This window comes from Rana temporaria, chromosome 3 (assembly GCF_905171775.1).
Source record: "Rana temporaria chromosome 3, aRanTem1.1, whole genome shotgun sequence".
In the NCBI taxonomy this organism is placed as follows: Eukaryota; Metazoa; Chordata; class Amphibia; order Anura; family Ranidae; genus Rana; species Rana temporaria.
In genome coordinates, this window is record NC_053491.1 from 371,181,231 (window position 1) to 371,198,121 (window position 16,891).

The 16,891-nt window shown below is 41.5% G+C and overlaps 1 protein-coding gene across 3 annotated transcripts in view; it reads right to left on the reverse strand.

Moving 5' to 3' along the window:
• Positions 1-1,641: 1,641 nt before the first annotated feature.
• PIK3C2G (phosphatidylinositol-4-phosphate 3-kinase catalytic subunit type 2 gamma) overlaps positions 1,642-16,891 on the reverse strand; it is a 168,250-nt gene continuing 153,000 nt past the window's right edge. For all 3 annotated transcript variants that reach the window (XM_040345483.1, XM_040345484.1, XM_040345482.1), the window contains exons 28-31: positions 7,345-7,405; positions 7,131-7,210; positions 6,669-6,794; positions 1,642-2,290 (exon numbers count right to left, since the gene is read on the reverse strand). In XM_040345483.1, coding sequence (XP_040201417.1) covers positions 2,150-2,290; positions 6,669-6,794; positions 7,131-7,210; positions 7,345-7,405 — 408 coding nt within the window. In that variant the 3' untranslated portion in view covers positions 1,642-2,149. The remainder of the gene's footprint in view (positions 2,291-6,668; positions 6,795-7,130; positions 7,211-7,344; positions 7,406-16,891) is intronic.

The following is a 16,891-nucleotide window of genomic DNA, read 5'->3' on the forward strand; positions in this document are numbered from 1 at the left end:
AATTATGGAGGACCACCAACCAAAACACACGTCTGGCATAGAAAACCTTATTAAAGGATTACATCACAAGCAAGAAATGTGACATTTCAGTATGGGACAACTCTATTGAAATTGCATCAGCAAGAGAACGGGGTTATTCTAGCAAGAGAAGAATTAATAAAACGAGGCAAGAAACTGTGGTTTAGTGCGCCTTTTTAAGACATTGTTCTTTTGCTAGAATAAAAGGTTTCTAATGACGAATGTGCCATATCCCAAACAAACCGAGTTTTACCTGAACGAGTGCTCCCGTCTCCTCATTTGGACTGAGCATGCGCAGGGTTTTTGTACGCTGCTTTTGTGTACAGACGACCGAACATGTCTGACGGACACGATTCCAGCAGACTGTTTTAAAGCAAGACCAGGAAACAGTTGTTCATTGGAAAACGGTCTGGCCGACGAATGTTTGCTGGAATCCTGTCCGTTACTGCCTACACACGAACGAACATGTCCGCTGAAACTGGTCCGCGGACCAGTTTCAGCAGACATGTTTGGTCGTGAGTATGGGGCCTAAAATACATGTTTGTAGATCGTTATTTTAGTCCAAACCAATAAAACAACATAAAACTAAATAATGGCTGATTTTCTTTTTATACATGTAGAATATATCACAACATCAACAATTCTTATCCGTGTCTTGTCTTTGGGACGTTGTTAACATGTTTCAGAGGCCTTGTGCACACTGCAATTTTTACAGCTGCTTCAAGGCGAGGCAGAGTAACGGACTGAACTAACTGAAGCAGTTCCTGCAGGGGTATCGCTACACATACCTTTTTTGGAGCTGTCATCAGTATAGTCATGTAATGTCTCTGGGTCCTCCTGTTTCTGTGGCAGCAATGGGCAATCCTCAATGATGCAGCGAATGGTGCTTACCACGTCACATGTGCATGCATAGGTGTGCGCAGCCTATTGGATTTGGGTGTGCACCCCAAAGCATGTGTGTGTGTGTGTATAAATATATAGGGCAGTAGGGCAATGGTCAGCATCGGTAGAGCAGAGGATGAGGTCAGTAGGGCAGAGGTTGGTGTCAGTAGTTTTTTTTTTTGTATTATTATTACATTTTTACAATTGCATTATTTTTTATAATAGTTTTATACAATAATTTTTATTATTGTTTTTTACAATTTTTTTAGGTTTCCCATTGGGGGCTTTGGTGAAATATTAGGGGTCTAAACGGGCCCCTGATGTCTCACTTTTGACACATGCGTGTGTGTATATAAATATGTAGGGCAATGTACAGCATCAGTAGAGCAGTGAACGTGGTCAGTAGGACAGAGGTTGGTGTCAGTAGTTTACTTTTATTTTTATTTTTTTATTATTATAAAAAAATTTACAATTGCATTATTTTTTATAATATTTGTATACAGTAATTTTTTTATATTTTTGTTACAATTTTTTTCGGTTCCCCATTGGTGAAATATTAAGGGTCTAAACGGGCCCCTGATGTCTCAATTTTTTATTTGTTTTTTAAATGGGGGGGGGGGGGATTTTTGTGAATGCAGTAATTTGAGACGATTTCTATTTGATGTGTGTCAGTTATTGCGTGAAGTGTGTTTTTTGTCTTCCATGATCCCTTACATTAAACAGATCTCCACCAATCAGCAGTAAATGACAAAATAATTTATTCATTCAATGATAAATCACATCCATAATTGTAATCTGTAAAAGTATTTTGTAGTCAGTACATGATTTTAATATTCCTGTGCAGCGTGCTGTGGCAGGAGTGGTGGTGGATATTGGAGCTCACACATCAGACACGATTCTCCTATAACTTGCTGAGCTCCGTCCCCTCCTCATCCAGCTACTCAGCAGCACCAAAATTCTATTGATGAAGGAAGCCACCCGACCTCATCATCCTGGCCAGACCTAATATGGTCCTATTCCTAAAGGGCCAGATACTATGACTCAATCATCATATTTGGGCAAACACTGAAATATCAGTAATTCCATAATAACCAGGTGCATCCATGATAATATTTTTTTTTTACTGTTGCCAAATGACAAGAATGGCACCATCTGATAGCAATTACTCCATTAGGTGTTGGCCACTACCCATATAAATATAATTCGTCAGATCCATCCCCCTTATTCCTGAAGCTGCAGATGTGTTGAGTCAACCTCCCAGGCTATACCAGACATCCTTGTTTAGTGGGACAGTGCTCAATGAGACAAACAGCTCCCCCAGAGAAGCCTCTTTACTCTTCACCTGGAACTTTATCACATGACCATCCAAATGCCCCACTGAGAACTGCACCTGAAACAGAGATATGATATGATCAATTTGTATGTCCAGAATAAGACCATATAGAGGAGATGTACAAAAATGCAACAATGTACATATTCAATCCAGATATACAGAGGAGTCATACATATACACAGAAACAGAGTCATGATTAATCTGTAGATCAAGAATAATATATTTATACTCACTGTAAAATCCTTTTCATGGAGTCCATTGAGTGATTTAGGAAATCTTTCACACCCAGGTTATACTGCTGCTTACAGAAGGACTAGACACGGACAAAAAAAACTATAGGCCAGTATAGGATAACCCCTCCTACTTCCATATTGCCTCAATTATGTACCAAGCAGCACCAAGAGCATGATCACAAACACAGAGGGTGAGATCTGCATCCTTCAATGTATTCCAAGAAAAGGATCTCACATTGGCTACAAAAACATTTTTCTCACCCCTTAAAGGCACAGGGGGGTTCATTTACAAAAACTGGAGAGTGAAAAATCTGGTGCAGCTGTGCAGGGTAGCCAATCAGCATCTAAAGTCAGCTTGTTCAATTAAGATTTGATTGGTTTCTATGCAGAACTGCACCATATTTTGCATTCTCCCGTTTTAGTAAATCAACCCCAGGAAGTCTTTCACCTTCATGATACCCAAAAGCAGCCCAGCTAAACGATGGGCAACAGCAAAAAAAAAATGCTAACAGGACCAATGTTAACAAGGAAAACTGGGGACTGAATGCAGCTCAAGAGCCGCCTGAAGAACCAATGCCCAAAGATGGCACTGGGTGAAGTTAAATCCCCATCTAGTAAGGAGGACTTGAGAAAAATAAAGCTAGGTGGTAAGTTAGCATGGGGAACTATTCGTGATGGCAGAAAACCAAACAATTACTCACATAACTAGTGAGAAACAGATCAACAAGGGAGAAAAAACACTGGACCCTAAGCGTGGAACAGATCTACCTGATCCAACCAGACAAAAACTAACACTCTGAACCATAGTCAACAAGGTGCAATGCCCCCTTTCTAAGATTTGGGATTAGACATAGAGAAATTAGAACAATATCCTGTTAGAGGAAACACTGGAGCCGTCATAAATGAGAGAAGACCCTTATGCCGCGTACACACGCTTGGAATTTCTGACAACAATTGTTCGATGGGAGCTTGTTGCCGGAACTTCCGACTGTGTGTAGGCTCCATCGGACATTTGCTGTCGGAATTTCCGACAACAAAAATTTGAGAGCTGGTTCTCAAATTTTCCGACAAGAAAATCCGTTCTCGTAAATTCCGATCGTGTAGACAATTCCAACGCACAAAATTCCACGCATGCTCTGAATCAAGTACGAGACAGAAGTGCTCGGTCTGGTAAAACTAGCATTCGTAATGGAGATAGCACATTCGTCACGCTGTAACGGACTGAAAACCAAGAGGCTAAAAAGTGCAAATTGTCTCTCACAAAACTTCTACTAACATGACTGGTATTGAACATCCCTTTAACCTCCCTGGCGGTATGATTCTGTCAGAAAAAACATGCTAAAAGCGGTACCATTATTTGCAAGGAAATTTGGCGTTTTATATTGTAGGTCTGTAATTTTTAGAAATAACTCACTTAAATCTGACCAAACAAGATTCTAATAGGCATCCCGGGTATGACATTTTTTTAAAAACAAAATTATAAATTATAATATAATAAATAATTATAAATAATTATAACAAATAATAATATAATTATAATAAAAATTATTCAATAATGTAATCAAATCAAAATCACTGAAATTTGCTCAGTTGCAGAATTGTTGCTGTCATTATTTTTTTTTTTTTATGACGAATTTCCCCACAAATCGCTATCGCACAATTCTGCAAGTGATTATAATTTATTATCGCTGTTTTTTAGCTGATCTAAAACTATTTTTGACATAAAGGGACACTTTTGGTTGCTATGGACAATCTACAGTTTGCAGGGAGAAAGAAACGTTTTTATTATATAAAATGACATGCATGACACAGGACAGACCACTAGGGACAAGGGGTGTGTGTTTTTTTTACATACAGTACTGTAATCTATAAGATTACAGTATACTGTATGTAAGGTGTTTGTTTACTTTTTTGAATTTGGCGCCGTTCTCCGTCCCCGTGCGTCGTAACGTCGCAGGGAACGGAGATCGGCGTCACACGGAGGCACTGTGTGAATCGAGCGAGGTCCTGCTCGCTCACACAGCGCGGTGGCATCGCTGGATCCAGGGACAAGGTAAGTAACTTGTGCCTGTGGATCTAGCGAGGCGAGCCCGAGTCTGACTCGGGGTTTCCGCTCGCAGCAGGAAAATCTAACCCCGAGTCAGACTCGGGAAGACCGCCAGGCAGGTTAATAGTGCCGTCGTACGTGACCACGTTCTTGGCAATTTTCGACAATATTTGTGTGACCGTGTGTATGCAAGACAAGTTTGAGCCAACATCCGTCAGAAAAAAATCCACGGTTTTGTTGTCGAAATGTATGCGACATTACTGTCAACTCACCCAATCCCCAAGATTAAAGGGAAAAAAAGTCTGTGCCTGAAATGAATGACAGAGCAGACATTCACCTCGTCAAGGTGATAACTACCAATCTGAGTGGTATCTGAACCCATCTAGAGAACCAAGATTTGATCACAAGAAGTATGAATAAGGCAGGGGATTGAAGGTACATCCCCTCACAAAATGACCTTATCAGGATGGTGAGAAACATTAATTTGGGTGAATCCAAAGCAAGGGAAACTGCCAGAAAGGTCTTCCTTCAGGGTGTGCAAAACAAACAAGACGGAAGCATGTAAACTGAGGTGTGCAGAGTCATTAGAGCCTTCCCAGCTACTACCAGAGGGTTTCTGATTAAGGGAACTAGTATGTTAAGCATACAGATGGCCCAGGGCATCATGGCACCCTCCCCTGACATCCTCCACCCGCAATACAGGATCTGAAGCACACCTTGGTGGACTGCTCCCCCATGTCCAGAGGGATTCAGTTGGGAAAAACTGGCCTCTAAAAGGCCACACTTGAAATGACAGGTCTAGACACAAGGTTTCATCCAATTCAGGACCCAAACTACCATTCTTGTCACAGCAATAACTCCTGTACCTCTGCTATGATAATGGCAAACCAGCACTATGATGCTGTCCATTGGTATCTGTTTCCAAATATCTGTTTAGGGAATGATGCTGTGATGCTCTCATTGGAGAAATTAAGGAATGGTAGTTATGATCGATATTGTGCACAATTGTCAGGCTTACATGACGCAAACAAGACAAACCTTTTTTCTGGGAGAGAGATCAATGGCTGGGAAATAATTAAAGGAGACTGTCTAGCAGTTATTACATGTTATGTTACTATGTTATTTGGTATGATCCTTACCCCCTGCTGTTCTGGCTAGTTTGGTTGCTCCCACCCACCATTTCCTGCTCTTAACCCCATTTTGCTTAGTCGCTTGAAAAGTCTGCAGAGTGTGGGAGCTGTGTAACTTCATTGGAAATTTACTGTTCTGTATCAGCACCGGTTGTAACATAAGCACTTAGTCCCTCAGTATTAACACTTTCTGCAATAGAGACTGATAGAAAGCAAGACATGTACAGGCATCCAGTGATGACACAATAAGGTAGCACCCAGTGCTTAGCCTAATCATCTTCATGTCAAGGCAATCCCACAACAACCAGAACAGCAGGGTCCAGATGTGGTAATCCAAAAGCCAGAATGAGGATGGCCACACTAAATAGCTGCAGTTGCAGAGATTAGCTTTAGCAACAATGTAGAGAAAAGTCTTCATTGAAGAATATTATTATTATTTTTTTTGCAACAAAGAGGTTAGGCTTTTTCCAGCAGAGCAGAAGAAAGGAAAAGTAGTAGTAGGGGTATTCTAGGCTGGCCGACAGTTTTTGTTTGCCAGTGTCCAATCCTCCAGTAGGAAGCACAATAACTTCCCTCAATAATGTCCCTCAATGGAGGAGAAAGAAAATAGTGTTTACAGTGGAGCAGTGCATACACACTGCAGGGTCCATCCTCGATCAGTCCTTATTTTCACATAATCAGCATCATCATTAATAACACTGGGACAGGTAGAATCTTTGTCATACAACATTAATGTTTTCCACATCTTCATCATATTTATTATCATCATTCCTTAAACAATGAATACTTCAGTGACAGGAAAACTCAGTGGGGGCATTTTTTTGCCAATTAACCAACCAGCATGTTATTGGGTCATGGAAGGCAAATGTCCTTCATGGGTATTGAAGCCAGGATCTAGGTGCTGTAAGGTGCCAGGATGGTCATGGATCAGGCTGGTAATACAAGACATGCTGACACTGGACAGGGATTGGTTGTTAGGTGACCTTTAACCCCTCACACCATGGTGTCACCATCATTGTACTCACCAGTTTGTTGAAGGTTGGAGCTTGGGATCTGGCTGAGGATTTGACTTCCTCTCTGGATATTTCCAAGTTCTGATACAAGAGGGAGATGGTGACACTGGCAGTGGTGGTGGAGCCATCTGATAAATACTGGAAATACAGAGAAAGAGGTGGGAGACTCGTAGATTTATCATCACAAAAAATCCAGGAGTGACAAATCATCCTATCAGATAAAACAGTACTCCTACCAATCATGAAAACTATAAATTTGGCCTATAACTATACAGAGAGAAGGAATCCTATACCTCTGCTTCCCCTAGGTTCAGGCATGCTGTGTCTAACTATCAACTATTTCTATGTAGAACACTGAGCACTCTGCCCTCCTGTGTGTGCCCTCTGAAAACTGCCAGACCACATCCATTGTTCCCCGCTATGAGCTTCACAGACAACTGAATGGCAATGATTATTATTTAGGGAGGAACTTACAATATTTCGGAGATGCTTAAGGTGGATGGAGAATATGGGAGGAGAGAAGGAGAATTGAATCTGAATCCCACGCTCACCACCTGTTCAATAAGAAAAGAGAACTGTCTGTATAATCTGACATAGTTTCATATTATTCATTCAAAACATCTATCCCCTCACAGTAAAGAAATTCAGTGAAATATCTCTCTGTCATCATTACATGAGGGACACTTACCTACTGCACCAGTTGGCTCAATGTTTATGGGTGCTTTGAATTCTGTCAGAATTCGCTCACTCTGTGGGAAGAGAAGGATGAATAGTTGCATTAGAGAAACTTTTAAAAATGGCTATTCAGAGATTCTTCTCTTCAAAGAAACATCTGAGTTGACACTCTAGTTTAGAAAGCTCATTTTAGGCCACCCCCCCCCCCCCCCCAATGTGGCACATATCTCACCTTCAGCTAGAAATGAATGCATTCAGTGTGGAGAGTCCTGGTAGATGGTTTAAAGTGGGGAGTATGGATAAGGTAGGGGTTTGTGTCAAATGTTCACAGTTTGGCAAACAGGTGAAAATATTGGTCATATTCGGCTAGTTTGCCCGCCCGTACCTACAACTGCCTCCCGAACCTACTTCACTACCTTGGCCTTCGTGACTCTTCTCTTTCTTAGTTCTCCTCCTACCTATCTCAGCACACTATCAGTGTCACATTAAACCTTCTCCTCTTCCTTAGTCTTTTGGGGTCCCTAAAGGCTCTGCCTGCAGAACCATTCTATCCATTCTCCAGTCTACACCAATTCCTTGGGCAGTTAGTAACCTCCCATTGCTAACAATACTATTTATACTCCTCAGCTCACGCCTTCAATGTCCTCATGCATTTACTGACAGACATATCAGTATGAATGCCACACCACTTTCACAAACTTAATCTGTCAAAGACTGAGGTAGTAATATCCTCCCCACCAAGTTTACCATCAAGATCAATAGCACAACTCAATGTCCCTCCCCTCAGTCCAGGATGTTAGGTGTATTCTCAGACTCTGACCTCTCCTTTGGGCCCCACATCTAATCACTGACCAAATCTTGTCTCAAAATCTCTTAAACCATCCTCTCTGTTCCTCCACAATCTGTCTGACTATCTCTTACTCTGTCTGCCTTTAGGTACTCCTGTAACGGTCACCACCGTTTACGACCTTCCATCACATCCAAGACAGCTTATCGACACTCCAACCGACAGGACCCGTTCCCATTTCATTTGCCCAGAATCAAGACGAGACACAGCTCTGTGCTTGTTCCAAATGTAATGACACTTTAATGGTTTCTTCTCAGCTTTATATACAGTACAAGGCATTAAAGCAACAATGAGATCTCCACCCCCCCTAATCACACACTAAGGCTAATTACTTAAACATTCTAGACAGGTCGGCACCGGCCTATAATTATCATGTCTAATCACTGCACATTCCTTAATTAAAAGCATAACAAACAAACCCATCACACACTGAGTTTCCTAGGCAGACGTTTCGTCTCCGCATTCAGCTTGACACCTATTCACACCTCTGAGCATCAATAGGTTTTAGACAGTGTTATCACACTAGCCTTATTTAACATATTAACAGTCTTCACAGAGAGATGAGTCACTATTGACTGGTTGGGGTCACAATTAACCAACATCTTGCAGTGTCTCAAAATCCTGCAATACGAACTATCAGTGATGTCCCATCTCATGTAATACATGAATTACGATTCACTTGCCACCCCATGCCACCCCATGCCCAAAGGCACAGAGTGGACTCAGACCCAAGAGTTATCAGGGACGCTGACACAGGAGTATGCCCCATCCTCACAAAGTCTCTGGTTGTCCCGGGTCATTTCGTTACAACTCCCTTAAAACAAATTTCTTCAGGGAAGCCTATCCTGTCTCTGACTAAAAATTGTACTTCTCCCTTCATCAGCTAATCCCTAATTTAAAATGTTATCCCTCATATTACATTTTGCACCACTTGCCCCTCCCCTTTAGACTGCCACCTCCCACGAGCACCCCTAACTCTCTTGTATCAAATTGTATGGTAACTGGTTTGTCTCTCTTTATTTTGTAAAGCTGTTGGCACTATATAAATCCTGTATTATAATAATATTGTAGCCAGAAGACAAGTCATTTAGCAATGGTATTACTGCTAGGCCGGCCTCTTTGCAATTGTAAACAAGTTGTTGAGGATACTGGGTGACATTATTGACCAAATACAGTGCTTTGAAAAAAATATTCATACCCCTTGACATTTTGTCCTGTTAGAACCAAAAACGTGAATGTATTTTATTGGGATTTTATGTGATAGACCAACAAAGTGGCACATAATTGTGAAGTGGAAAGAAAATGATAAATGGTTCTCAATTTTTTTTTTTTACAAATAAATATCTTTCAACACAAACTTTGTTCTTGCCACTCTTCCATAAAGACTAGATTTGTGGGGTGCGTGACTAATAGTTGTGCTGTGGACAGATTCTCCAACCCGCGCTGTGGATTTAGCTTGGTTTGCTTCTAACTATTGGGGAAAAGAGAAGGGGCCTAAAAGTAGTGTTTATTGTGAGGCAGAAGGAGAGTCCAATAGACAGTTTATAGTTGACAAGCGAGGAGAGGCCCAATAGACAGTTTAATTCTTAGGAATAACTTACTTAAATCTGACCAAACAAGAGTCTAGTAGGCATCCCGGTATGATTTTTTTTTTTAAAAAACAAAATTATAAATTATAACGTAATAAATAATTATAAATAATTATAACAAATAATAATATAATTATAATAAAAATTATTCAATAATGTAATCAACTCAAAATCACTGAAATTTGCTCAGTTGCAGAATTGTCGCTGTCATTACTTTTATTTTTTTATGACGAATTTCCCCACAAATCGCTGTCGCACAATTCTGCAAGTGATTATAATTTATTATCGCTGTTTTCTAGCTGCTCTAAAACCATTTTTGACATAAAGGGACACTTTTAGTTGCTATGGACAATCTACAGTTTGCAGGCAGAAAGAACAGTTTTTATTATATAAAAGAACACGTAGCGCACTGGACAGACCACTAGGGACAAGGGGGGTGTGTATTTTTTACATACAGTACTGTAATCTATAAGATTAGAGTATACTGTATGTAATGTGTTTGTTTACGGTTTTGAATTTGGCGCCGTTCTCCGCCCCCGTGCGTCGTAACGTCGCAGGGAACGGAGATCGGCGGCACACAGAGGCACTGTGTGAATCGAGCGAGCACCCGCTCGCTCACACAGCGCGGTGGCATCGCTGGATCCAGGGACAAGGTAAGTAAAGCCTGTGGATTCAGCGAGGCGAGCCCGAGTCTGACTCGTGGTTACCGATCGCAGCAAATTTTTTTAACTCAGAGTCAGACTCGGGAACTCTGCCAGGGGGGTTAAATTTGGGGGTGGGGGGGGGGGGTAAGAGAAGCCCAAGAGGTGGTTTAAAGTGTGAAGTGGAGAAGTCCAATATATGGTTTATAGTAAGCGACAGTGGAGTAGGCTAATTGACAGTTTATAGCATGGATTTGTGCACAGAAGCACAATAGTCTATAGCAGGGAGGAGAAGAGACGACCAATAGACAGATTATAGTGTGGATTAGTGAAGAAGCCCAATAAATATTTTTTAGTGAGGAGTATAGGCCCCTTAGACTCTTTATAGTCAAAAGGTGAGGAAAAGTCCAATTTAAATTGGGGAGGAGGTAGTTTTGATAGGGGGAATAACCAAGGTTAAAATAAAGGCCAAACTATGCAATATATAGAAGGAAAGACTGAGGCCTGATTCCCACTTATGAAGGTTGCAGTTTGCATATTCCAGGTGCATTTTGCGTTTTTCAATACACATTTTTGATCCATTGGAGTCTATGGAACCAAAAACCAGAAAAAAATCCTGGCTCTTTCCAAAAATGCACAGATGTGAACTACATCCATAGGGAATCATGTTAAATGGACTGTAGTGTGTTTCTGCAAAACTGAAAACACACAAAAAAAATGCATAGGTGTGAACCAGGCCTTGAACTGAATATCACAAGTCCAGAATTTTCAACTCCCTGTTATGAACACTCATATGGAAAAACCGTCCACCCAGAATTAAACTCGAACATCTCCAACACCCTAAGGACGAGGGAGGGCTCGCCCTCCCAAATCCCTGGCTCTATTACATAGCAGCACAGCTGCAGCAATTGATATGTACAAAGCATACAAACACAGTGAGAGAGGGCAGGGCTTGTGACTCTTCAGAACTAGTGATGCTACACACAGTGAAGAAAGACTCAATACCGACAGCCCTAGAGACGCTAGACTTTGGTAAACCTAATAAACTATATCCAACATATAATGTTATCCAAAAAATCTGGAACAAAACTAAATACCTACAGGGAGTTGCAGGATACATGGACTATAGTCCAATCTGGTCCAATGGTACATACCCCGAATTAGCAAAACTGCAGCATGGCGCGCTGTGGAAGAGATACGGGGTGGTATATCTCAGGCAGATTTTTCACAATGGGAAATTGCATACATTTGAAAGTCTTTTTGGACTACCGCAATCCACGCGGTTTTACTATATGCAGTTAGAGCACACGCTGTGACGGCACAGAGCAGATCCTCAGAGTGGTCACCTTCTCCAACCCCATTGTTTAATCTGATCGCAAGAGCTGATAACACTTAGGGATTTATATTGCAATGCTATTACAGAGTTTTTTGAGTAAACACCCTCTGCGAATGCTGGCCAAGTGGGAGGGCGAAGTCAGCCCGATTGATGGTGATCAATTGGAGGAGGTCCTGCAGGCCGTGCCCACATGCTCTTTGAATGTATCGCAAAGACTGACACAATTATATTTACTGCTAAGAGTGTACTATACCCCCCACAGATTGCATATTATTTGTCTTCGGCCCACTCCACTTTGTGCCAGATGTAAGAGAGACCATGGAGACCTGATCCACCTAATGTGGAGGTGCCCGAAACTCCACCCTTACTGAAAGTGTGTTTCAGGTCTCAATGCCCATAATTCCAAAACACGGTCTACTAAATGTACTGGAGGAGTTGGAATGGGAGGAGTGCACTAGGGTGGCAGTCATTAGATCTCTTTTTCTAGCACGTAAGCTAATCATGACTCACTGGATATTGGAGGAGCCTCCTACTCTTAAAGAGTGGATTAATGCTGTGGGCTGCGCCCAGAGATTTGAGAAACTTTGGGGTCCGTGGCTGGATGTACTGGGACTTGCCCTGGTGGATCTGGTCCTGGGCAGGCTGATGGGCATAGGTGTCTGATGTATCTAAATGTCAGACCATTAGATAGACTCCCTGGACCCTAGTACTAGTACATAAGGAATGAGTAAAGACATGACAGTTAAGAATTGCTTAGATCAGTCTGAGACAAAAGTGTTATCAAACAATGTGCAGTTCACAGAGTATGCAAGTTTAATGTACACATTTAAAAATGAGTAAATAGTTTATTATCGTGCAAAAAAGTCCATAAGTGAAGTCGATGAGTGACAGCTACTTGAAGGATGATACAACTTGATTATTAGAGATTTCCACCTTCACCAAAGCAAGATAAATCACCAAATAAGTGCTCGTGGATGACACCTTACCGCAAGCTGTTGACCACTCTAATTAAAAAGAGGTCAAATTAGGCATAGGTAAAGATCAGATTCCAGGCTAGGTTCTTGTTGCCTTGATACCGCCACACTCCACACCACATGAAGTATTCAAAGAAGAAAAAGAAATCGCCATAGAATAATACCATTTATTTCAAATTTTAAAACAGAAGAACAACGCCAAATGGCCTCTTACTTGAAGGGGTGCCTTGCCCCGGCACTGAGGTTGAAGGCGTTGATAACGAGTGGAGAGAGATAATCCCACGCCAGCAATGGAGCCTGCAGAGTACGTGCGTTTCGTGATTGCCACGTCGTCAGGAAGCGCTTCCTGACGACGTGGCAATCACGAAACGTACGACGAGGCGTACTGGTCACGCACGACTGACGTACTTCCTGGTCCCGCTGGCTCTCCTTCCTAGAGAGCTGGAACGCACGCTATACGCGGCTCTTCTTCTGTTTTAAAATTTGAAATAAATGGTATTATTCTATGGCGATTTCTTTTCTTCTTTGAATACTTCATGTGGTGTGGAGTGTGGCGGTATCAAGGCAACAAGAACCTAGCCTGGAATCTGATCTTTACCTATGCCTAATTTGACCTCTTTTTAATTAGAGTGGTCAACAGCTTGCGGTAAGGTGCCATCCATGAGCACTTTTTTGGTGATTTATCTTGCTTTGGTGAAGGTGGAAATCTCTAATAATCAAGTTGTATCATCCTTCAAGTAGCTGTCACTCATCGACTTCACTTATGGACTTTTTTGCACGATAATCAACTATTTACTCATATTTAAATGTGTTTCCCCATTTGGGGGCTGTCACTTTAAAATGTAATTTTTAGATTGTTTGACCGATTTAGTATATTTTTCTGACATTCACCCATCACTTAAATGGTTTTCTTTTATTGTTATTTTATTTATTTACTTATACACAGATGTGCTAGCGCCTCTTATCTTCCACTCAATTGTATTATTACACCCACTGTAATTTTTAGAAAGCAGCTCAGCTTTATAGTATTGTTCTATTACTATTTAAAAGAAAAAAAATTTGGCGCGAGATTCCATTTCCCATCCTGCCTGTGTGCATGTACAGAGCCATAGAGCAGTGATGGTTTGGAAAATGAAACTAGAATCTCCCAGTACTGTGGCCATCAGGAAATAGACAACCAGGAAGTGCCCAGAACAGAGAACAATTACAGCAACATCAGAGCAAAAACGAACAATGAGGACATGAAACCAGGACTGCAGTAAGGTAAAGGAAGCTATTTAGCTAAAAAAAAAAAAATTCCTTTAGTGACCCTTTAACCCCCTTAGCGGTAAACCCGAGCGTGACTCGGGGTAGGTTTCCAATGTTAGGATCGGTATCCCCGAGTCACGCTCGGGCTGGACGTGCAGAGTGTGCAGCGGCGCGGCTTACCTTTCACTGGATCCACAGGCAAGTTACTTACCTTGTCCCTGGATCCAGCGATGCCTCCCCGCTGTGTGAGCGAGCGGGTCCTCCTCGCTCGATTCACAGTGTCCCCGTGTGCCGCCGATCTCCGTTCCCTGAGACGTTACGACGCACGGGAGCGGAGAACGGCGCCAAATTCTAAAAAGTAAACAAACACAATACATACAGTATACTGTAATCTTATAGATTACAGTACTGTATGTAAAAAATACACACCCCCCTTGTCCCTAGTGGTCTGCCCAGTGCCCTGCATGTACTTTTATAAAATAAAAAATGTAATTTCTGCCTAAAAACTGTAGATTGTCCAAAAGTGTCCCTTTATGTCAAAAATGGTTTTAGATCAGCTAGAAAACAGCGATAATAAATTATAATCACTTGCAGAAATGTGTGATAGCGATTTGTGGGGAAATTCGTCATAAAAAAAAAAAAAATAATGACAGCGACAATTCTGCAACTGAGCAAATTTCAGTGATTTTGAGTTGATTACATTATTGAATAATTTTTATTATAATTATATTATTATTTGTTATAATTATTTATAATTATTTATTATATTATAATTTATAATTTTGTTTTAAAAAAAAAATCATACCCGGGATGCCTACAAGACTCTTGCTTGGTCAGATTTAAGTGAGTTATTTCTAAAAATTACAGGCCTACAGTATAAAACGCCAAATTTTCTTGCAAAATAATTGTACCGCTTTTGGTACGTAATTCCAGACAGAATCATACCGCCAGGGAGGTTAATGCTTGGAGTTGTATTTCTTCAACAGAATCTCAAAATGTATCAGAAATAAGTCAGAGTCGGCAGTCATCGGTACTGGGAGTTGTAGATCCTCAGCAGAACCTCTTAGGCCTTGTACACACGATCAGTCTAAACCGATGAAAACGGACTGAAGGACCGTTTCATCGGTCCAAACCGACCGTGTGTGGGCCCCATCGGTCAGTTATCCTTCGGTCCAAAAAAATAGAACTTGCTTTAAAATTGAACCGATGGACGCCTAACCGATAGGTCAAAACCGACGGTTAGTATGCAAAAGCATCGGTTCAAAACCCACGCATTCTCAGAACCAAGTCGACGCATGCTTGGAAGCATTGAACTTCATTTTCTCAGCACGTCGTTGTGTTTCACGTCACCGCGTTGGACTCGATCGTTTTTTGATCAATTTGGGTACAACCAGCCTGTTATATTTTACACGCAATCTAAAATTAACAGCCCACCTGCCCCAAAGCACCCCCCCCCCCAATGTTGAGGGCATGTAGCCTGGTATGGTTGAGGAGGGGGGCGCTTGCTTGTCCCCCTCCCTTTTCCTGGTCTGCTGGTCTGCATGCACGAATAAGGGTATAAAGATTTGGGGGGGGGGCTGAGACACAGGCGAAAACGCGCGTTCCAACATGCAAAACGCATCGGAAAACCGCATTAACCGCAATTGCATAGATGTGAACCTAGCTGTAGTAGAGTAAGAGTAGAGTAGTAGAGTAAGAGAGGTTAATTTGTTTTGTAGGAAGGGTTAGTTTGTGTTGCAGGAATGTTTATTTAGAGTAAGTGGGGTTACTTTGTTTTTTGTAGGAAGGTATCAATAGGGCCAGAGAGGTTAATTTGTGGTGTAGAAAGTGTTTTTTAAGATTAATTCATGGTGTAGGAAGGGTTTGTTAAGGTAATATAGGTTAATTTGTGGTGTAGGAAGGCTTATTTTGGGTAAAATAGGTTAATTTGTTATATAGCAAAGGTTCATCATTTGTGTTGCAGGAAGGTTTCTTTAGGATAAGAGTGATTAATTTACTGTTGTAGAAAGGGTCCTTTGTGGAAAGAGTGATTCATTTGTGTCGTAGACAGAGTTTCCGTTGTGTTGTAGGAAGGGTTATTTACAGTATCAGTGGTTAATTTGTGTTGTAAGAAGGGTTCGTTAGAATTAGAGAGATTTTGTGTTGTAGGTAGGTTTCTTTAGGGTAAGAGAGCTTAATTTGTTCTGTAGGAAGGGTTAATTCCAGTAAGACTGATCAGTTTGTGTTGTGGGAATGTTTATTTGGGGTAAGAAAATTTTATTTGCATTGTAGAAAGGGTTCTTTAGGGTAAGAGCGGCTAATTTGCATTATAGCAAGGGTCCTTTGTGAAAAGAGTGGTTCTCTGTGCTTCGCTATGCAACAAATATGGCTGGGGGAAGGGGTCTGCATTCTGCAGTACATTGCTCCTGGAAAACGGCACTCTGTCGCAGTACTCATCTCAAGAGCCCACAGCCCTGATGCAAATATCACAATGCCTTGATAGTGTCTTGAAAGTAGATGACAGTCTGGAGGAATTGGCATTCCTATACAGGCTGCATTCTCATGCAGATCACCCTAGGCAACATGTGATAATGAGCTTCCAGGACTGAAAGAATTGAAAGCAGTGAATGAAAATAATTAGCTAGAGACAGTCAGGTTTGACCTGCTGCAGCAAAGTGTGAGGTTAAATCAGACAAAACAATTTCAGTACAGGAGAGGAGCTTGTATAACTGTTAAAGCTGAACATCAGTTTTCCCTTCAGTCTTGAAGTGCACATTTGAGAAATCATGTTAAACGGTAGGTATTCCACTAAGCAGGAGGGGTTACGCATCATGCAGATATTCCCTCTGAGCCTGACAACGGGCAGATGACTGCTCTATGGCCCAGCGAGGTTCAGCATTCCGGCTGCCATTTTATAGTACATCAGGCCCAGAGAGGCAGAGCAGT